Source organism: Saccostrea echinata, unplaced genomic scaffold (assembly GCF_033153115.1).
Source record: "Saccostrea echinata isolate AGI-Se365-2 ecotype Australia unplaced genomic scaffold, CSIRO_AGI_Sech_v1 ptg000030l, whole genome shotgun sequence".
In the NCBI taxonomy this organism is placed as follows: Eukaryota; Metazoa; Mollusca; class Bivalvia; order Ostreida; family Ostreidae; genus Saccostrea; species Saccostrea echinata.
Genome location: NW_026889779.1, coordinates 22134167 through 22157500, shown reverse-complemented (window position 1 = coordinate 22157500; position 23334 = coordinate 22134167). Strand labels below are relative to the sequence as shown.

At 33.5% G+C, this 23334-nt stretch overlaps 3 protein-coding genes across 4 annotated transcripts in view; 2 read left to right on the top strand and 1 right to left on the bottom strand.

The window, feature by feature from the left end:
* The window catches only part of LOC133197535 (ARF GTPase-activating protein GIT2-like), a 27574-nt gene extending 17718 nt beyond the window's left edge, over positions 1 to 9856 (top strand). The window contains exons 13-20 of one of the 2 annotated variants that reach the window (XM_061333617.1): positions 822 to 991; positions 1730 to 1777; positions 4167 to 4322; positions 5553 to 5747; positions 5902 to 5970; positions 6218 to 6432; positions 6723 to 6786; positions 7159 to 9856. In XM_061333617.1, the coding sequence (XP_061189601.1) occupies positions 822 to 991; positions 1730 to 1777; positions 4167 to 4322; positions 5553 to 5747; positions 5902 to 5970; positions 6218 to 6432; positions 6723 to 6786; positions 7159 to 7356 (1115 nt within the window). In that variant the 3' untranslated portion in view covers positions 7357 to 9856. The remainder of the gene's footprint in view (positions 1 to 821; positions 992 to 1729; positions 1778 to 4166; positions 4323 to 5552; positions 5748 to 5901; positions 5971 to 6217; positions 6433 to 6722; positions 6787 to 7158) is intronic. The other variant, XM_061333618.1, reaches the window with a different exon arrangement.
* The window catches only part of LOC133197536 (B-cell CLL/lymphoma 7 protein family member A-like), a 177184-nt gene that overhangs the window by 89494 nt on the left and 64356 nt on the right, over positions 1 to 23334 (bottom strand). The gene's annotated exons all lie outside the window — the stretch shown is intronic.
* LOC133197532 (solute carrier family 15 member 4-like) lies at positions 17537 to 22958 on the top strand. The gene is made up of 8 exons (XM_061333614.1): positions 17537 to 18244; positions 18368 to 18548; positions 18677 to 18803; positions 18927 to 19107; positions 19200 to 19325; positions 19519 to 19771; positions 20023 to 20118; positions 20285 to 22958. The coding sequence occupies exons 1-8, from the start codon at positions 17675 to 17677 to the stop codon at positions 20692 to 20694; spliced, it is 1944 nt and encodes a 647-aa protein (XP_061189598.1). The 5' UTR covers positions 17537 to 17674; the 3' UTR covers positions 20695 to 22958.

Sequence of the window (23334 nt, the reverse complement as noted above, 5' to 3'; positions counted from 1 at the left end):
CTCAAAATAGTCTTTGTGATGAATGGTCAGATGTATTTATTTAGATAAATTTCAATATTATTTTCCCAGATTTTCCCTCTGGCAGATAATTTGAATTTTTTTGAAATATATGTTAAAAACAAGATGTGTTTGTGAAACACTGATGACCCCTTATGGCAGCTCATTGCCAACTTTAAAGTTTCTCATATGCAAGTCTTACTCTAAGGTCAAGAGATCAAAAATGTTGGTACCCATGGGAAGGTCTTGTCACAAGGAATACACATATGTAATATGAAAGCCCTTGGCAGGCATCCTTTTAGAAACTATGGTCAAGGTTAAAATTTTTTAAAAGTAGGTAAAACTCCAAGGTCACGATATAGAGGTTAAAAATGTTGGTACGTAAGAAAGGTCTTTTCACAAGGAGAAAAAAAACTGTAGGAAAACACCTCTGAAATATGAAAGTCCTACCACCAAGCATTCAAAAGTTATGTATGGTATTTGGTTAAAGTTTTCAAAAGTATGTCAAACTCCAAGGTCAAGGTTAAAAGGTCAAATATGTTGGTACCCAAAGAAAGGTTCTTGTCACAAGGAATACATGTGAAATATGAAAGCCCTAGCTGTAACCAATCTAAAGTTATGAACAAGATTAAAATTTTTGACGACAGACAGATGGATGGACAGAGCAAAAAACTGTATGACCCTGAATCTTAATTGTTTACGGTGTGCCATGAAAATAGGATCATTAAAAATATTTGTTTGAAAAAGAGTTTTACATGTTATACACATTTATCCACAAGTAATTTTTATGTTGATTTTGAGTGTTTTGAATTATAACATTGTAGACAAATTGCCTGGTCAAGTGGTCCAAAGAAAGAACAACTTTAACAGCATTGTCAGTGATGAGGAACCCATTTACGACCAGGTGGCATCAGATGAAGATTATAGTAGTATTGATAATCTCAGCATTAAGAGTGCCGGTATGAAGGACAGTTCTCTCGCCCAGCCCCCAGCTGTAAGTATCTCCTCTGACACAGGCAACCAATCACCATTGAAGCAATCACATTACATTTTAATTTATCCTGATTACCAGAAGTGGATGCCTATTTCTATATATAAACTTTGATCCTTAAAATATTGCCTTCAATATATGTATTTATCAAGAGGAAGTCTAAGAAATTATGCTATGGTAAATACATTAGGCTTCACTGATTGCAGCTTTAACTATGCTCATGAATGACATTATCAATAAGATATTGTACAAAAATATGTTTCTGCACCATGTTGAATTCTCATCTTTAAATAATTGTTTATGTTACATTTAATTCAGTGTTACTTTCACAGTTAATGTGGCAAATAGAGAAAAATGAGACCACTGCACATTCCATTACAAATTTCTGTTCATTAAAGTGCAAAAGACATTAAACATTTGAAAACAAAGATTATGAAACAGGGGGAATGCAATAGTGAAGTTATTTCAGTAAGATTATTTCATAAGCTAGGCTTGTAAATATTTTAGATCTTGATCTTTGCTGCAGAAAATTTAGTCACATTCTCTTCAATCTCTTGATAATTAAAATGCATCATACACAGATGAAATCTTGAATATCACATAAAATAATCAAATTTAAGTTTGAATAACATTTCAGTCAATGCAATATTTATTCTGATACTAAGTATTTAGGCTCTGATTCAGTTTAGTAACTGTAAAGGCAGACAACAGAAATGACACTGGATTCTGAATTTGTTTTAGAGCCCGGATAATGATTCTGATACATTGTTAAAATCAAGTGTTCAGGAGGTGAGACATAGTGTCTTAATTTTACTCACACATTGTCCAGCTAAATTTAATTGTAGACACTCTCCACAGAAAGATGTAGATGAGATGTTAACATAGATTGATAACTGGCTAACAGTAGCAAGACACAGTTTTAGTATATTGTAATGTAGATGTAACTGTGCTTCAGAATAACAGTTTTATTGCATTTGTATAGACACTCAACCTTGAATGCTTGCTGTACATGTTGTTAATGTCTTGTATAAAGTTTACTTGTTTGAAATAAGTTTGTTTAAGTAATAATGCCATAAAATTGTGTCATGATGCTTTATTTCATTAGAAAAATACCGGTAATCTTCAAATGTAAGTGGAAGAGACAATGTACAGCAAAAATTTCATTAGAAAATTGTTTTAAATTGAGTGTTATTTAATTTATAAAAGTAAGTTGTAGGTAGAACACAGTATCTATAAATGCATCAGTGCATCACTAAAACATTATTGTTGCTTTTTGACCAATGGATAATCATATAGTCATATTTTTCTCTTATCAATTTTTTTGTACAGAATTTAGCAGTTCATTAATAATTTCATTAAAAAAAATCATGGAATATTTGATTCCATCTTTTAGTAATACAGATCAAATGCAACAGCAAATAATGATAATAAACCTTTAAAGGATCAAATTGCAGAAAATTTTATCCTCAGAAATTACCAGTGAAACAGTTTATTACATAAAGAATCCATATTTGTATTACCATTTCAAAACAACTTTTGTGAAACACAGTGATTAGTTACATTTGCAAGGTTTGTCAAACCAAATTGCACCATTTCAAGAAGCTGAATTAATGACATAAATGTAGATGTGTTTTTATCTTGTATGCAGTAAAACTCGCCTTATAAGGGACTTGGATATGAGGAAATCTTTGTTACAAGGAAGTTATATAACTTTCCAATCCCTCATAAGACTTTCTTTTATTGATCTAAAAAAATTCAGTTAGGAACTAATTATTCATGTCCTTAGGACCTGATAAGCAGGTTATACTTTATTATGAAATTGAGTACATTACTATTCTTCTGTTAACTTTACACTTTGCTAAGTTTATCATACTTCTTTGAGATTTAACTTAGAGTTTCATATTTTACAAAATTTTAATGATGTGTATATTCTTTAGGATAAAACTGCTTTTCCAAATAGTAAATAAGCATACTGCATGTATACATACAGATAAAATACATTTCAATATCAAATTATGAACCAGTCATGTTATTGCAATAATCACTCAGATTCCAAGGAAAAGCACGAGGCGGCTGAATTCTGTGGGCAATCTCAGGTCTGAGGGAGACCTTGTACAGGATAACATCATTACATGTTTTACACCATGTGTGAGTTTATATCCAAACTTGACCTTTCACCTTAGACTTATGCTTGATTAAGTTCTGTCTCATGACTATATTTCATTTTCTATTAAAATCATCTCATAAAGGCCTAGGAATCAAACATTTCGATATGAACTTCAGTATGCCTTTAACCAGGTTTGAAGTCAATCTTTATATATACATTCTGATTGTGTTCTGAAACCCAGATTCCAAGCAAAAACCTTAGAATCAGGTCAGTTGGACAGTTGAGGTCATATGGTGACCTAATAAGGTCACAGAGAAGGGTTAGTCTGGCCCCACATGTGAGTTAACCGTAATACTGTATTCAGTACTTAGCCATGCCTGAGGTTTATTTATACATGTTCACATATTAACAAACATTCTACAGTACTCTTAAACAATCTGTCTTTCCATATTTCAAGTCAACTCTTGTAGGATAAGATTTATTTGGTATACTGAATTATATGTATAATTTTCATGGTATTACTTCTGCCTACCAGTATTTTTGTTCTTATTTAACTCATTGATTCTAAATTTAGATTTAAAATAAAATTCATTTGAAGGTGTTTATTTCTCTAGAACTACGATATAATGAATATGGATGTATATATAAATTGTATTTCATGGTTTACTTTTTAATATACATGTATGTTAATATATATATATTATATGATACACTGTTTTCCATGAAAATTAGGATTTTCTCACCTTCTGATGTTTAGCATGTCTATTGTATTAATTTAATACTTATGATTACAATAATTTACTTAGATATAGTTCAGTGACTTAAACAAAGTAATTGTTCTAATATACTATATATAAATTTATATTAACCATAATTGTAGTACATGTAATTTAAAAAATTGTCACTAAACATCTTTGAAACAATTTAAGAACCAAAAGAATTTTTCACAGTAATAAATTTATGCAGTTCTTAAAGATTCTTTCTTGAATACATTAGAAATAATGCACTTTTAAGTTTTTCACATGTTTCCTGGCATTCTATAAATTAATAACCTATTTTGCTAATTACCAGCCCCCTACTGTCCCAGAGGCCATGGTGGAAGGACCCGTCTCCACAGAAGAATTCCTCCAGATGAAGAAAAAAATGTCCACAATGGAGTTTAGAATGCAGCAGATTCTCAAAACCAATCAAGATCTCCAGAAAGAGAGAGATGATCTCACTCAACTGGTAAGGAATTTAGTACAATAATTCCAGAACTAAAGAATGAGAAACAGATCCCGAAATGGGTAAGGAATTTAGTACAATAATTCCAGACCTAAAGAATGAGAAACAAATCCCAAAACGGGTGAGGAATTTAGTACAATAATTCCAGAACTAAAGAATGAGAAACAAATCCCAAAACGGGTAAGGAATTTAGGACAATCATTCCAGAACTAAAGAATGAGAAACAGATCCCAAAACGGGTAAGGAATTTAGTACAATAATCCCAGAACTAAAGAATGAGAAACAAATCCCAAAACGGGTAAGGAATTTAGGACAATCATTCCAGAACTAAAGAATGAGAAACAAATCCCAAAACGGGTAAGGAATTTAGGACAATCATTCCAGAACTAAAGAATGAGAAACAGATCCCAAAACGGGTAAGGAATTTAGTACAATAATCCCAGAACTAAAGAATGAGAAACAAATCCCAAAACGGGTAAGGAATTTAGGACAATCATTCCAGAACTAAAGAATGAGAAATAAATCCCAAAACGGGTAAGGAATTTAGTACAATCATTCCAGAACTAAAGAATGAGAAACAGGTCCCAAAATGGGTAAGGAATTTAGTACAATAATCCCAGAACTAAAGAATGAGAAACAAATCCCAAAATGGGTAAGGAATTTAGTACAATAATTCCAGGAGTAAAGAATGAGAAATAAATCCCAAAACGGGTAAGGATTTAGAACAATAATTCCAGAACTAAAGAATGAGAAACAAATCCCAAAACGGGTAAGGAATTTAGGACAATCATTCTAGAACTAAAGAATGAGAAACAGGTCCCAAAATGGGTAAGGAATTTAGGACAATCATTCCAGAACTAAAGAATGAGAAACAGATCCCAAAACAGGTATGGAATTTTATACAATAAATCAACAAAAAGTCAGTTGTAAGAGATTCTGTACAATATATCAGGAATTACACAGCAGAATGAACTCATGCAAATTTTAAGGAATTGTTTACTGTATTGTGTAAATCAGGAAAGATGGAAAGAGATAAAAATGGGAGGAAGTGTTGAAAATTTTCAGTGCACGGTAAAAATCAGGACTACCTTTTGAATAAGCAACAGGAATATATTTACCAGCAAGATAATTGGAGGAAAAGAAAAAATTGATAGCACTCAAAAGTTGAATTAATAAATGAAACAAACTTTAGACATTCATTTTACAGATGATTTTTTAATTGAATTAAAATAGGTACAGACACTTACGAAAGAGATATCTATCCTGAGAAATCAAGCCCAGCACCAGGCGAGTCCGCCGGCCACCTTACCTAATGGTTACAGCCAAGATCGGGGGGAGGAAGGAGCAAGGACGAGTATTCCGAGAGCAGGAACACGTCCACAGTCAATGTTTGAGCCCCGGGAAAGGGAGCAGCGATTATCTAATAAAGTACACAACTAAATATTGCAAAAATCATGTGTATAGAAAACAAAAGTGCATGTTTTTGTATGAGTCTCCATTACAAGTACTCTATGTTGGATTATGAATGAAGTATTCTGTGTTATAATTTAGGAAACCGTGAATATATTTTGTCTTCTTTTAGACTCCATCCAAAGAATTATTGCCCACAGCCTATTCTGTATCCAATATCCACAAACCAGATGAAACTGATGTAAGTTGAAATTAGTTGAAATAAATTTTGAAATTTGGGGGGAGGCTTTTAATTTACCTTTGCTGTACAAAAAATCAATTTTAAAGGCATTACTTATATTTTGTATGATTTTCAGTCTAACCGTGTGCAATCATTACTGATATTTTGTATGATTTTCAGTCTAACCGTGTTCAATCATTACTGATATTTTTTATGATTTTCAGTCTAACCGTGTGCAATCATCACTGATATTTTGTATGATTTTCAGTCTAACCGTGTGCAATCTTCGAGTTCTGGGTCTGGAGCGGACGAGATACAGATGGCTTATCCCCCAGATCTCTCCCACTATGATTGTCCCAGCTCACTGCCAGTAAGCATGGATGAGGATCTCCCATCTCAAGAGGAAGTCATGAGAAAAACTGAAAAAATCACCAAAAATATTCAAGAACTTTACAAATCTGGCCAGGATGGCAAACATGATAGGTAAGAATTAGACCCTTGTTTGTATACTATGTGCTGTCAAATATCCAGATGAAATTCTATTAAAGCATGACTGTAGATATTTCATTAAACTATATTTTATTTAGCATAACCAACATACCAATTGCATATAGGTACCGGGGTATTTTCATTATACTAGATTTTTTTTGTGATAATGTTACATTGCCATATGCTTACTGTATTTACAATTCTTAAAAAAAAAATTCTTAAATGTTTGTGTGTGAGTGTATTCCCAGGAAAATATGACCAATATCATTTATATTTATTTATAGCTTTGGGCAATGTGCTGACAAAATCTATGAGGCAGTGAAAGAAATGGCAGCATTGTTTCCAAAGGTAAAGAAATTGTACTTTTGATCATTTTCTGTATGGTGTGTAGTTCAATTTTCAAATTCTCTTTTATAGAGGTGTGTATTTGACATGAATGAGTACACACCAAAAAACAAAACAAACAAACAAACAAAAGGCATAAAAAGAGATAGATGAAGATTTATTTGGAACATGAAAGTGTTGGTCACTGTAAAATTTTCTTTAAAATATTTTGAATACCATGTACAAGAAATATATATTTAAATGTATATGATCCGCTATTACAGTATTATAGTACATTGAAAAATCATTACACATTCATAATATACAACATTGTGTCTGTATCAAAGCATTACAGAGTATTTTAAATACGGTACTGACATCACTTTATCTTTACAGAACCCAAGAATCAGCACAGTTCGACATGCGCTTCATTTACTGACATCGAGTGCTGCTCGCCTACAAGAAGAATGTCAGGACGGAATCATGGGTGACCTTGAGCCCGATCTCGATCTTCCATTTAAAACTCAGCAAGTGATGCAGTGTGCTTTTGACATTGCGAGAGCTGCTAAAGAACTTGTTACCCTGTTTCAGTGACGATTTCAAATGACTTCTTCATTTACAGATCTGATGAGTATATGTTGTACAAGGAACACTTTCAGGGGCTCCAGAGAGGGAGTCTTAGATAAAAATTGGTGCCAAATATTACGCTATGTTTAGAATGTTGATTCAAGGTGTTTGAATTACCCCTTTATATCAGTCGTTTCATTTGAAATCATGGCATTTCTCTGTTCAGTTGTTTTACTGGATAAAATTGTTTTTAAATGTAAGATAGGTATCATTCTGCTTCTGTGATTGTGAAATAAACATCTATTAAAAGAAATGTAAAACTATTAAAATGGAAGTAGCTGTAGTAAAATTTACTCTGCCAGTCTCCAGAAATCAAAATGCAATTGCTTATTTATGACATTGACTTTTTAGTTAAGCTAGTGGTTTTGACATCTATTTGTTTTTTACATTATTTTGGGTATTACCATTGGCATTTAGTAGTTGCATGTCTTCATCGCATGTCTTTATCATTGCTTTAAGTTGAGATTTCAGAGTGGAACAGTTTTTAAGGTTGGAAATGTCTGTCTGGTTCAAATGTCTAAAATACAGAAGTATTTTCATTTGTATATGTATTTTTTATTTTTGGTCAAAAAGCAGTGAAAATGCATATTTTATTTCTTTATTTTGGCTCTTTGATTACTTATAATAAGAAACTGTCTTCAGCAGAACTCTCTTTTGGTACAATTTTAAGGGGACTGGTAAAGTAAAATTATTTCAGCTGTTTATTCTGAGGAAATGGGAAACGGATAAATACTGTATGATGCAATATGAAAAAAAAGTTTTGCAATAAGTGTTTACATGTGCCTTGTTTTGTTTCTGCCAAATATTTAATTTAAGGAAAATAAAGAAAAAAACATGATCAGTATTATTAACATTGGCTCATTGTCATCAGTCTCTGCCTGTTACAGAATAAGAATATTAGTTTGCTAGTTGTTGGCATTATATTTTTAAAAAAAAACACCTGTTTACATCATAGCAACTATGGAAATTTAAGTTCTTATCTGTCTCTTCCCATGCTTACAAGTCTATACTGCAAACTTGGTCTTTCCGTGATCAGTAAAACGAAGTTTTTTAAACCTCAGTGAATGTGATTGGTCATAATTACTTCTATATATATAGAATTGTACATGTAATTAGGTTCAAGGGGAAAAGATACAGTTAATTTTCATGTGTAAATTATTCAGCATTAAAATACAATGTAAATGTAATATCTAGACTTAAGCAAAATTACTGCATGATATTAAAATATTGGAGTTGAAAATATATACTGTGATATATCTAGTGTAGAATATCTATGGGAACATGTCATTATTATTTTTTTAATTTGTTGAGCTGATTGTACAGTAAAGCTAAAAATGATGAACAATTTATAAAGAGACTAAAACTACCATAAAGGTCATTCATCAAGATGATAGGAATTTGAATAGTGAAAGTGAAAGTCATTTTGAATTATAAGTTCATTTAAACCAGTTGGAATTAGAAAAAGAAAACTGAAATTCATTTTAACTCATGTACTGTAGTTCATTTAATAAGCTTGAACTACCACGTATGTTGTGTATGTAACTATTTGTAATAATTATGTGTGCGTACACTTTGCAATTTTTTTAACCTGTGTAATGGAGCTCATCATGTATGAAGCTCAGAATTGAATCTAGTCATATTGGTTCATTTTCATAATCAGTCTATATTTATTAAGTCACAAGTGTCTGGAGAACAGAGTGTATTGAGGAAGAACATATCACAAGCCTGCATTATGTTTCTTAATTAATGCTGTCATTACCAGAATTGTCTGTAATAAAGTTTACAGTGATGGTTGACAAAATCATCGGGCCAAATTCTTTTGTTAGACATAACTTTCTCTAATCGCCATGTCTTCTTTTTTTAAAATACAGGTTGGACAGAGGTTTATTAATCAGTAGAACAAGGGTTTTTGGTTTATTTTCTTGTGGTTTATATTTTTTACTGTGAATTTGAAGCTTTATAAATTAAGTTCTCATAAATTGAACCTGTTTTTACAGTTTTTCAAAGTCTATTATGCACATAATCATTTTGTTTATGAAGGACTTTGTAGGATTTTTAAACAATTTGTAATCATGTACTTGAAATAATTGAAAAAAATAATTTGTTGTTGATTTCAACAAAGAACTTGTATAAGCTAGAAAAATTTAGACAGCATTTACTTTAACCATCATATTGATGTTTTTGTATGTGTACAATCAGATGTGTTTGTAAGAAAATAAAAAAATGGATTTGAATAATACTCAAGGAGATTTTCTAGTGTCCCATTTTATGTAGTGTATTAGAATAGGTTATGTAAATTTGTAGCATAATATGAGGACTGTCCATACAACAATAATTGTAGCTTTCATGGTTCATTTCTTCATTATGTTGTAATGCATGTCGTCATGAAATGTAGACATATTCTATTTTGTATTATTGATAGTAATTATCAATAAACATGGATATCAATAAAGAAAATTAAACCTGATTCAGAATTTCCTCAGTTTTATGTTAGATTTTGTTAGATTTTAGATTTTTTTTTTAGATTTTAGTAAGAACTTCCTCTGTACATTGCTGTCCTTCATTCATTCTGGACAGAACAGCATACAGGACAATTTTATTGTCGAACTCGAAGCTGGAACATCTTGATGCAAACCCAGTCTTAGTGTGCTTAATTTTATTGACATTGTCTGTCATTGCTTATGTGTGTATGCAGAGATTTCTTTTCAAAACCATAAAAGTTAATTATTTAAACGAAGCAAGAACTGGATGACATAATCCGGAGCAAATAAGTGCTGTTTCTTGTTTAATTATATACCCAACCGTGTTATCGCCCAATTTTACTTTCACGTGACTGTCTGATCCGACTTTCTGGATTAGCACACTGTGGTTCACCAACCTCTAAAAGTGATGACTATTTAGTATACATGACGTTTTTCTTAACGTATTAAAATTTCCATGGAAATATATTTTGTAGATAAACATTGTATGATTGATCCCAATTTTTTTTAAAATTATACTTAGCTAATAATAGAGGGGTAAATGACAAATTTATCATTATAACAATAACATGATCCAAAGAGCCGTATCACGTCTCGTCATAAGTTTCTGTTGACTTTCAGAATAGTAGACTTACACTCTCGTTTAATTAACTGTGTCTAAATGTTATCTCATCATCATGAAATGGTGCTCTATTACCTCAGTAGTATAACTACATAGTGCACAGAGTGCTATTGGTAAGGGACAAGGTCTGAGTAGCTTTCCATTTTTTAAAAAGGAACTGACCCCCCCCTCCCCCCCCCCCGTGCTCTAATGTTGTCTTATGTAATACTACTCTAGTTTTTTTTTGCAAGTAATTGTACTCTAGTGTTGTTATGTAATAATACGCTTGTGTTATCTCATATAATATTAATATTGTAATGTCTCAAGAAATAGCACTCTGGTGTTGTCTTGTGTAATTGAACTCTGGTGTTGTCTTGGATAATAATAATCTATTGCTCTAATAATACTCTAGTGTTGTCTTGTGTTACAGAACATAAGTGTGGTCTCGTATAATTGAACCCTATTGTCGTCTCATGTAGAGTACTTTATAGTGTTTTGTCATGTAGTATTACATTTTATATTATACGAAATAGTAATCTAGTGCCGTTTCATGTAAAAGTACTTTAGTGGTATCTTATGTAATTGTTGTGCTCTTGTTTTCTCTCGTGTTACCGTTATAATTTTTTTATAGTACATTCTACTGTTGTCTTGTGTAATTGTGCTCTAGTGTTGTCTCATGTAATAATATTTCAATGTTGTCTTACGTAATTGTCTCTAGTAGTACTCTAGTGTTGTCTAATGTAATTAAGCTCTAGTGTTGTCGCATGTAAAAATAGTGTATCTTCATATGTAATTGTGCTCTAATGTTGTTTCACGTGATAATACTCTACTGTTGTCTCACGTAACAGTACTCTAGGGTTGTCTCACGTAGTAATACTCAGGTGCGGGTCCAGGAATTGAAGTTAGAGGGCACAAAAAGTAGGCATGTGGTCTGGGGGGGGGGGGGGCTTTGAGGTCCCCAGTGTTATATCATTATATGAGCCCGGGGTGGGGAAAGGGGTTGGGGCGAAGCCTCTGAAAGCTTCTGGATTCTAGAGATTTTGTAGGGTAAAAATGAGGTCTACCGAGTAGACAATTTTTACATTTTCTCGACGAAACTGATTTACGCTAACTTTGACAATTTTAAGGGGGGGGGGGGCTCGCTGGGTGTGCCCCCTCCACCTGTTGTTCTTGTAATTGTGATCTATTGCTTTCTCTCTCTCTCTCCCCTCCCCCCTCCCCACCGTTGTTTCTTGTAATTGCGATCTATTGCTTTTTCATGTTATTGTGTTATAGTATTGTCTCATGTAGTAATGTGTTATAGTTTTGTCTCATGTAGTTGTGCTTTAGTGTTGTCTCTTGAATAGTATTCTTGTGTTGTCACATGTAATTGTGCTGTATTGTTGTTTAACGTAATAGTTCGCTAGTGTTGCCTCATGTAATTATACTCTGACCTGCCTTGTAATAGTAAGCAGTGTTGTTTCATGCAGTAGTACTCTAGATTTGACCTTACATTCCTATGTTATTGTACTCGAGTATTATATCGTGAAGTTGTCTAGTATGATAATTCTACACTCTACAGTGTTGTCTCTTGTAGAGTGCTTCGGTGTTGTTTCTTGTAATATTCTCAAATTTGTCCTGACTGTGTAATTTTGACTTATAATGTTGTCTCATTTATTAATTGCCCAAGTGATAGATTTTATGACATTGCAGTAATAGTTCCTCAAGTTGTGTAATAGTTCCTCGGTTTTGTTCCAAGTGCGTCCTTGTGCTTCAATGAAGTCTCATAATATTGTTCCATAATTTCCGAGGTACTGGGGTATACTTTAGCAAAAATTCAGAACTTCTCTCAAAACATCTGCAGATTTATGGTATATATTGTACATACTGGAAAACTGTCAAGTGAAGGGATTTGTGTCCATTGTATCAAACACACAGGAACACCTATACTAATTAAATTGCCATGTTTATATAAAATATTATCAAGTAGAATGATAGCCGGATCACCCGTCAATGATACAGATTATAACCGGCAGAGTTTTTGTGAATACTAGAGGAGCTAGAATATTTTGTTTTAATAATATATTAAAATCTTTATTTCAAAGAAAAACATCATTTTTCTCAATCATAAGTAGTGTTAATATTTTTCTCTTTTAGGACTTTAATTTCAAAACTCTTACGACTGTAAACAAAACAAAAATAAAGACACGCTCCATTTGTATCTGATTATTACTTGGCGAAAATTCAATTCTTTTAGTTTAGAGCTTTAATGTTTCTTACTATAAAAAATCTTTAATTCACCATTGAAAGGTTCGCTGTATAAGGGATTTACATATTTAAATAGTGCAAAATACCGAGGAGGACCAAACTTAATGTAAAAAAAAAATCCAAACTCGAACATAATGGCCTCTCCGAGGATGCCGAGTGAATTATGGATAGGGTCTTTTCTTACAGAATTTGGTTGCAGATCACCTCTTGATGAGGCCGTTTGTCAGTTGGGAGCAGTGGATCATCTAGCTGATGGACGAATCGTAGTTTTGGATCGTGCCAATTGGTCCATCAAAATTTTTGACTTGAACTACTCTTTGGTAGGATGTCAGAGAGTCGTCAACAATTACGAACCTAGAGATATGTGTATTCTAAATAACAACGTGCTTATCATTTGTGCCGACACGCTTATAATTTATGAAGTTATTGACGATGAACAGACGACATTCGTAGTTGAGTGGACCCGGGTTAGCCTCAATATCAATGGTATCAGCATATCTACAAATGATAATGAGATTTGCGTTACTGGATACGTATATCCATCGCAGAAAAAGATTCTGATTCTTAATGTAGAGTTTGAAGAAGTTGCGTCTTTCGACGTGTCAACACTGTTTCCTGACTCAAAATGCCCAATTTGGGCACTGCCAAGAACCAACAAAGACGAACTGTGGATATCGGACCAGTTTGAGTGTTGCGTGCATTGCTTTCCTAAATATGGACAAAATCCTATCTGGTGCTGGCGAATAGAATCCCAACCTCGTAGTTTGGTTGAAGTTTTCAATTCTGCTCTTGTGGCTTATGATTCAGGAAAGATCATGCAGCTAGCGGACGGAGTCCTTGCACATGTTGTGGTTAACACGGGTTGTCTTCTAATCCAGGGGATGTCGTTCAATAGCGATAATTACACTCTAGCGGTGTCCGACTCCACAGGACACGTTCGAATCTTTGCTCTCCACAATCAAGAGGATGGGAAGAACGAGGATAGCTAGTGACACTGTATACTTTATATTATTTGTAAACAGGCACGTAGTATTAGTGGGCGAGGGGGGGGGGGAGGGTCCCCTCTTCACTTAATTCAAAACTTATTTGTTACTTTAGTAAAAAAAATTACTGGTTGCCCCCACCTCCACTTCCCCTTCCCCCAGGCCACTTTTTGAAGCAGTTCAGTCCAATTCTCCCCTGATTATGTACTTTAAATATATTTTTCTGATGAAAAAAAGTTGGAACCTAACACCACAAACACCACCAACACCACCCTACCCATTCACCCATCCACATCAGAAATACGATTTCGTTTTCGGAAAAGTTTCCCTTTTCAATATATGCTTGTCAAATATTTTTCAGGTAAGTTTTTAATAATTTTCTGGCTTCTCCCCTTTCAAAAACGATGCTACATGCCTGATAAAAAGATGATTTAAGAAAACTATATATATTGAAACCGTTAATTCTGTTAGTGTTCTTTATAGGCTTATCAGCCATTATATGCTTGTTTAGATCAAGCTAAGCAATATTTCAATTTAATCAGATTATCTGACTTGTTTGAAAATAAAATATCCTTTGAATCTGTGTAAAAATATATATATTCGCATATATTTTGATATTGAACGAGTATTTCATTTTTTGTTGATAAAATATTCGTGGATATAGATCTATACCATCCCATTCAAAGATTGCATGTGGAAGGATTAGGACAACCATGCATTGGATAAGGAGCAAAACAAGCAAATTCAAAGAATTCTGGTCTCCCGCTTCCGGTGTCTTAGTGGATGGAATGCAGTTATTTGTGGCATATAAATGTACCTGTCTTGTTTGTGTGTCCTGTCCTGTCTGTGCGTCATACAAAAAAGACATAAATTATTGAATTATTAACAGTTATGTCAAAGATTATAGCTTTCCAAAAGTACATCAAACTTCAAGATCAAGGCCATGAGCTCAATATAACAAGTAATGCACATGTGAAAAAAATGAAAACCCCGTCTCTTATGGAGCATAAAAAGTTATGGTCAAGATTAAAATTTTTGATGAGGACAAGGTCATGAGGTCAAAAATGATATTCTTGTCTGAAAGGTGTCGTCATAGGTAATGTACATGTAGAAATATGAAAGCCCTAATTATATCCTCTCTCATTCAAAAGTTTGGAAATGCTTGTCACAGGAATGCACGTGTCAGATATGAATGCCCTATCTTCTCTCCTTCAAAAGATTTCAACACTGATAAAATAATTGAAAATTAGGTCAAATTTGAAGGTAAAGATCAACATGGTGTCCGAATAGGGCCATTTGCAAAAGCTCAACAGCGCGTTCAGAAAAACACGCCGTCGCGCTAACACACAACACGCCGTCACGCTAACACACAACACACCATCGCGCTAACACATCATTGAACAACACGCCGTCACGCTAACACACGTTCGCACAACACGCCGTCGCGCTAACACACAACACGCCGTCGCGCAACACACAACTCGCCGTCGCGCTATCACAAAGTTGTGTTAGCGAGTTGTGTGACAGCGCGACAGCGTGTTGTGTAAAGTTGCGTTAGCGCGACGGCGTGTTGTGTAAAGTTGTGTTAGCGCGACGGCGTGTTGTGTGTTAGCGCGATGACGTGTTTTGTATAATTGTGTTAGCGTGATGGTGTGTTGTGTGTTAGCGCGACGGCGTGCTTCTCTGAACGCGCTGTTGAGCTTTTGCAAATGGCCCTATCCGGACACCATAGGTCAAACATCATAGCATGCTCGGAAATGCCTTGTTACAGGTAATGCAAATGTCTTATATGAAAGCCCTATCTTTCCTCAATCAAAAATAAAAAAGAAGATAAAATTTTTGAAAAGAAGGTCAAACTTCAAGGCCGAGGTCACGGAGTAAAAAATCATAGTATATTTGGAAAGGTCTTATCACAGTTTATGTACCTGTGTAATATGAAATCCCTATGTTTTCTCATTCAAAAGTAATGGCCAATTTAAAGTAATGTTAATTTTTTTGAAAAGTAGGTCAAACTTCAAGGTCAAGGTCATGGGGTCAAAAATCATAGCATTTTTTGGAAATGTCTTGTCACAGGTAATGTACATGTGAAATATGAAAAATTCAAAAGTTATGATCAAGATTAAAGTTTTTGTGACAGACGGACAGCTAAACAGACGGACAAACTTACAGACGGAGAGAATGACAGACGAATGAGATTTAATATCCCTTTGCTTTCGCAAAAGCGGGGGTCAGTTAATACCAGTGTCACAGAGAGGGTACTGCAGACCAAGTTCCCTTGGCAAGGTTTGCGAGGACGGGTAAGTTGCGCGAACGATTATTGTTATAAAGCTAAGGAAAGTTAGGAGGCAGTAGATCATTCATTGGGTGTACAAGGCCGGTATATAAAATGAAGCTAGGCTCAAAGAAGAATTGGTTTACAGTACTTATAAGGGGGGCGGCCATTTGACTCTGAAGGGGGGAGACTGGAATTTTTTCCGAGTCAGATTATTTATTTTCATGTTGGTGAAGGACAAGATGAAAAAAAAAAAAAAAAAAAAAAAAAAAAAAAAAAAAAAACCACGCACACACACGGCCGTAACTAGGCTTAAGTTTTTAGTGAGGCAAGGTATCTGCGTCCATCCTAGTCCCAAGTGGGACCAGGGTAGGTCCTGATGGTGGTTCCCAGTATTATGCTTAGGGGGAGGGGGAGTTCCCGAAACCTGGGTATTTGCAAATTAAAGACTTTTAAATCTTTAAAAGCTTTAACGTTTTGACTTGTCGCCCGCGTGGCGCAGTGGTAAGAGCATTTGATCTAGAGTCTCGGAGTAAGGAGTTCAAATTCCCGCTGCAGGATGTAGAGACCGGTTCTTCGAAAGAGACGGTAGAACCGGTCCGGCTGTGTCGCAGTAGGCGAGACGGTAGAACCGGTCCTGTGTCGCAGTAGGTGAGGGCACGAAAAAGATCCCTCACAGTTCAGTGACCCCGAGCTCCGAGTATAGGTCTTAGACTAAACTTTACAGACCTCCACCGGCAAGTAGTGGCGTCTCAACTTGATATGAGTGAAAATTTTTTGGAAGGGACATTAAACAATCAAACAAAACAAACGTTTTGAATTATTTTTTTTAAACATGATCAAGTTAATTCTACGATAATGAGGCACCTTCGATATGATCGATTTACCGATATTGAAAAAAAGTTAAAAGTATTAATTTAGTACTAAGACACACATAATTAATTAAAGTTCAAAGTAAAACATTTTTTACTTTTCAGAATTTTAGTGAGGCATTTGCCTCACTTGCCTCAATGGTAGTTACGGCCTTGAAGATTTTTTAATGATTGAGACCAAAAGCGGTTGGTAAACCTCTCAGTAATTGGACATTTCTATAAGATGTATCCATAATGAATATCAATACTATTCTATATAGATAAGATAATATATATATATCGTATTATATTGTTTATATTCATGGTTTCCATAATCTATAATTATAATCATGATTGTGATGTTTTGTATTTTAAATCATTTATCTCTTCACGCCTCCGTCAGCACATGGTCAGCCACTGTCTTCACGAGTACTTTTCAAATTCTTTTAATTTGATGTTCATCATGTTCATGGAATTTGCTATGAAAATAAACTTCACAGTAAGAAACCTAAATAGATCTAGATCTCTAAATATCAATGAACTGGGTTATCTTATCTGTATCAGTTACAATGCGTGTTATCATCAACCTTTTACAAGGTAAATATTAAAATAAATAATCTGGGAAGACAGCTGCTTATAACCGACAACTGAAAACCTAATTTTACATAATCGGTGATTCAATGTCAAGTCGAATTCTTCGAGACGCGACTTGTTCAACTTAAAGTCGTCATGTGACAATCCGATGATGTAAACAAAAGAGATGCATATTAAATATCATGATGTTTGCAGAGACTTTTGGGTGACATTACAGCCAGAAATATGTGATAAATATAGAATCAAATAGAGGAGCAATGGACGAGAGGAGAAGCTTGCTGAGCAGCAGAAGAGGCGAGAACGAACCACGACCAGGAAACGCCTTCAAAGTGAAAGTAGCTCAGGGATCTATACTTCTAACAGTGGCATTGGAAAGACTTGCATTTTACAGTCTAACAGGGAATCTCGTATTGTTTCTAAACAGTCTTCCATTCAGTTGGAAATCTTACAATGCCCTTTATTGTACTTTCGTTTTCCTCGGAATATCATATGTGTTGTCTTTTGTGGGCGGGATAGTTGCGGATACTTGGCTCGGGAAATTCAAAACGCTTCTACTGTCCTTTATAATTTACTTAGTGGGATATATTTTTTTGCCAGTGATAACCTTTGAAAAAGAAACGTCACAAAATACTACATTTTTGCCGGATATTTGTGGAAAAAATGACTTCGATGATGATAAAATGTATGAGATCATTGCCAGTAAAGGCAAGGAAGAAACAGACTTATTCAGCGAAAATTGTGCAGGCCTAATTTTTGGAGTCTTGACAATAATAGCATTTGGTTCAGGAATATTCCGATCTGTTATAGCACCATTTGGTGCTGACCAGGTCAGAAATATAAGTTAATTTCATTTTCCTTTAGATTTGCCCCAAATCACTTGTAAAATATGCTTTACAATTGTATTCATTCTCCATTTTTCCTGGTCTGTGCTGACAAATATTTTCTTTCAGGTGAGAGGAGAGGGTCCACAGACAAGTTTAGCCTTTTTTAACTGGTATTATTGGTCCATCAACCTTGGAACTCTCATTGCTTTATCTGTCATTACCTATGTACAACAGGATTTCAGTTTCTCTTATGGATACCTGTCTGCAAATATTTGTTTGGCTTTGTCTTGTATTGTTTTCATTACAGGTATGTTCAAATTTTACTGTAATTTTTTCATAAGTCTGTGATCATGGTGATCATAATGTTATATGAGGTACATATAGATAACATTTATGAGCTGCTATATTTCATCTCTTTTACTCCAATGTGTTTAGGATGCTGGTCTTATGTTTGTGTGCCAAAAACAGGAAGCATTTTGACCAATATTTTCAAAATTTTATTCGAGTCCTGCCAAAGGCGGAAAATAAATAGACACAGATTAAACAATGTTGAACAAGTCAGGTAAGTTTTGTCAGTTTTGAGGATATTCTATGGTTTCAAAAAAGCTAATGTTTGTTTTTGGAATTTATGGAATAGAAGAAGAGCAGGTGTTTGTATAATGAGAGAATTATATTTCTTAAACAGCGCTGATATATCAGACATTCCTGAGCTTCCTTCTAGTGAGTCTTCCCCCTCTTTCCTAGACCGGGCTAAATATAGATATGGTGGAAGTTTCCATGAGACAGCAGTAGATGATGTAAAACAATTGTTAAAAATTCTCTGTGTATTTCTCACAACACTGCCTTACTGGATGGTTTATTTCCAGGTTTGTAGGAAGTAATTGTTTTAACTTTAAGATAAACATTTCAAATTATAGTCATAATTATGTTCATTTCTTTTATTGATGCTTTTCTCTAGATGCAGACAACATTTGAACTTCAAGGATTGCACATGAAACTGCATTTATCACATGCAGAAACATTCAAAATATGTAACAATAGTTTCCCAAATTACACCCCCAACTCCAATCCAAACAGAAGCACAGTATGTATTCAGATTTTAGTGTAATTAAGCCTATGACAACATTAAACAGAAAATTAATGTAAATGGTCATTACGATCTTAGTTTTGGTATAAAAAATGACAATTAAATATATCTTCATTTAGAAATTTTCTGTTGGTTGGATAACTAGAACTAAATGGGCTTTTTGATATATTACCAGTACACTTCCTTTCAGGTAGTGGCAGCTTGGTTTACTCTATTTGATGTGATATTCCTCATCATTCTCTTGCCACTGTTTGACAGAGTTATCTACCCTTATTGGGCTCGGCGTGGGAAACCTGTTGGCATGGTTTTTAGGATTAGTTTGGGAATGATGTTTGCTACTTGTGCTGTATTAGTAGCAGGGATAGTTGAACTCTTCAGACTTAAAGCTGTTTGGAAATATCCAAATGAAGAATGTTGTAGCTCTACAATCAACCAGACCATTGGTATACAAATTTTCAAGTTTGTCTGCATACATTCTCCTCAAGTAAATTTCAAGGATTTTTTTTAGTAACATTGCTGATGTGTGTAAGAGCAAGGTTTCTGTTGTGAGCAGATTTTCACACAGTTTCTTTCATTCGAATAATCTGTAAAATTTATTATTTAATTGGGTTTTGCACTTTTATAGGTACAGGTATAAACTTATGCATGAATGCATTTCTTTTTTGACATTTATTTATCAACGAATATGTTTCAGGTCATACTGTCTACAGAGCAGCTGACATGAGTGTTTTCTGGCAGATCCCACAATATGCTCTGATTGGGATCAGCGAAGTTTTTGCAAGTGTGGCTGGTAGGTTACTACTTAATTTGGCATAGAACGAAAAGTCCTAACTTAAGTTATAAATGTTGAATTATTTTCAAATGTAGTTTGACCTTCGTATTCTCAAATGTACATGAAGTACACTATCAACCAGTTGGAAATGTTGAGAGTACATCTACAGTTATCTTTCTTTTAGCATTGGAATTTGCCTATCAGATGGCACCTAAGTCAATGAAAGGGATCATCATGGGATTTTTTTATCTTTTCACTGGGATTGGCAGCTTGCTAGGAACGGGCACCATGTTTGCCTTCAAAGGAACCTGGTTCTTTCAGGAAGATTTTGGCAATATTAATTGTCGCATGCCATGTAATTCAGATGGCAAATACACGCGGTCATGTCACCTGGATTACTACTTCTTCTTTTTAGCAGGTCTAGAATTTGTAGGAATGTTTGTTTTTATTGTGGTGGCACGGCTTTTAAAACTTACGCAGCATCTAGTGGCTATAAACAAACCGGCACAGCTGGCTGGGGTGCATGAGAGGTCTTTCAGAGATGAGAGAAGAGATGGGCTAGTGTCAAGTGGGAGTCAGAGAGGGAACAGATGAAAGGACAGCTTAATTAAAGCTGATGCTATTTAAAAGAAAAAAAATCCCACAGTGTTCAGTCAGGATATGTTATTAATCATTTCATACAGTGTAATACCAACGATATGACATGATATTTAGTGGACCTCTACAGATATGCATATTACTTTATTTGTTTTCTTAATTTTCATGTTAATGCATTCCATGTAGTTATCTTGCTTTTCTAACATTGATATAACACTATTGTACAATAAATGTACAACAAAAGTCCAAAAAGTCAAAGGTTAACTACAAAATTTATTGGATGTAATCATATTAATAGCAAAACTAAAAGTTAATTGAGAGATTTTGTTAAGTACAAAGAGAAATCAATGCATATTCACTGATTCTGAGAAAATTAGAATAGTTTAAATAGTTTTTGTATCTTTTAAATTTATAAAAATGTGTTCTTGAACCTTTTTGATACGTGTATCATGCCTGTGTATGTATTGATGTTTGAGGTGGATGAGTGCAATGTTCAAAACAAATGTTTTTTTTCTGTTCTTGTCTTGTACAAAGATGAAATTATTTTAAATTTTATCTTTTTCCTATTTTTTTTTAAATACACAGACATTTATTCAAATATAGTTAGGATTCTGCATAGCCCTAAATTTTACCATTTACATGTATGTACATGTATACGTATACAATTAAAGGTCACAAACATAAAATTTGAAAGTGCACTGAAATTTTTTCCTGAAAAAGAGGGATAATGTTGGATGAAATGAAATGAATTTTTTTTTTCAAATAAACAATTAAAAGGAGAAGAATTTTTATTTCTAGTGTGGGATGTTTTAAGAAAAAAATCATTAAATTAAAACAAAAGGCTTTGGTACTGAAACAATTCAGATGTTATAAATACATGCTATTCATTTAAAAAAAAAACTTTTTTCCAGAATAAATTCCTTGTTTGTGTTAATGATCAGATGACCTACTGGGTATGAGAGATTGAAGCCATTAATGAGTAATGGCTGTATATCTACATTATTGCATCTCCTTATGAAGTGATCTGCAGTTAGTCATAATGATGCTAAGAGCAGTTATAAATGAAATAGGAGTTGTATATGCATTAGTCATCTCAGTATTAAATTTAGTAACCCAAACTTACGAAAATGTGCATTAAGTAAGTCTAAAATATCATTAGGTATTGTATTCATACCTAATGATTTTGGACATAATTATACATGTATATATATAATAGGGATGGCATTTTGTAACCGGTTAACCGATTACTCGGTCGGAACGTTTGTAATTGGTTAGTCGAGAAAAATAAAATATATGTAGATCTGAAGGCAAGTTTTTTTTTTATAAATTCATAAAGAAAAAAAAAGAAACCTCTGCATAAATGTTGATAATTTAGCATTTTGACAAAGATTTGGAGGTAATTACTGAGACCATGGGGGTAATTGCTCTGTTTGTGAAATGTTAATTTGTGTTTGAACACCATATCGCTACCCCAACTGTTCAATTTCAATTCCATTCTTTATTCACTCGGGACCAGATCACTGGTACAAGAGGTACATATATGCAAACAAAAATTACGATCAAGGGTAAAAAAAATAGACAAGTATATAAAGAAAACAGAAAAGAATGAACTAAACATATAATCAGTTATATATATGGAGGATTCAAGGACAGACAGTTTTGAAAATTTTCTTAATAAATTTTGACAATGATTTTTGTATTTCTACATTATTTGTGTTCATTACTTCATTAAATTTGAAAGTGTTAGGATTTTTAGAATATCTTTTTTTTGGAGAAACTTTTTTCTGTCATTCGAAAAGAACTTACAATCCATAACATAATGAAATTCATCACCAATAGTTTTACAATCACAAATGGTACATATTCTTAAATTTCTATCAATATTATTCCATCTACCTGTCCTATAATTCTTTGCTGATATTTATCAAACATTGTAAATTAAATGATACTTCAGACTTCGTTCTGATTACGGTGACAGTGCAGAATGAACTCGTGTGTCATCTGCTCTGGAAATTATCGGTGTCTGAATTCTCAAGCCTTTTTTTTTATGGTTTTCTTAATTTCTTCTTGTCTATTGAGAAATTAAAACACATATACTTGTAAATTTCTGCTCAAGATAAACAGGATGTTTCTAACTTGTATCTCCTTTTTCAGTTTTCTTGCGTATATTAATAGAGCTATGTAAAAATAAATATGTCCAAAATGTGTTTTGAGCCGGTCGGGACGTCTTGTAGTTAACCGATTAGCAATTCTGTATCTGTATTCGATTATATATATATATATATATATATATATATATATATATATATATATATATATATATATATATATATATATTTAAATATATATATATATATATATATATATATATATATATTCTCCTACTTTGTGTACTTGTGTATATACTCATTGATAATATTCAACAATTGACTATGTACTCAGTTTTTCCTTTTAGGAATTAAAACTTCTATAATTTTTAAATGTGTCCTGTTTATTTATACCAATACCATGCTTAAAATGTAATAAAATTTCCATACACTTATGTATAGTATTTTAATCAAACATTCCAAACTCTGTTTACCAAGTGATATTTTGGCAGTAGTTTTCCCATCTACAAATTCACACAATTGAAAACAA

Coding starts and splice junctions, on each gene's coding strand:
- LOC133197532 (XM_061333614.1), top strand. CDS start 17,675: ATGGACGAGAGGAGAAGCTTGCTGAGCAGCAGAAGAGGCGAGAACGAA. Junction 19,772..20,022: donor TACAATCAACCAGACCATTG/GTATACAAATTT, acceptor AATATGTTTCAG/GTCATACTGTCTACAGAGCA. Junction 20,119..20,284: donor AGTTTTTGCAAGTGTGGCTG/GTAGGTTACTAC, acceptor TCTTTCTTTTAG/CATTGGAATTTGCCTATCAG.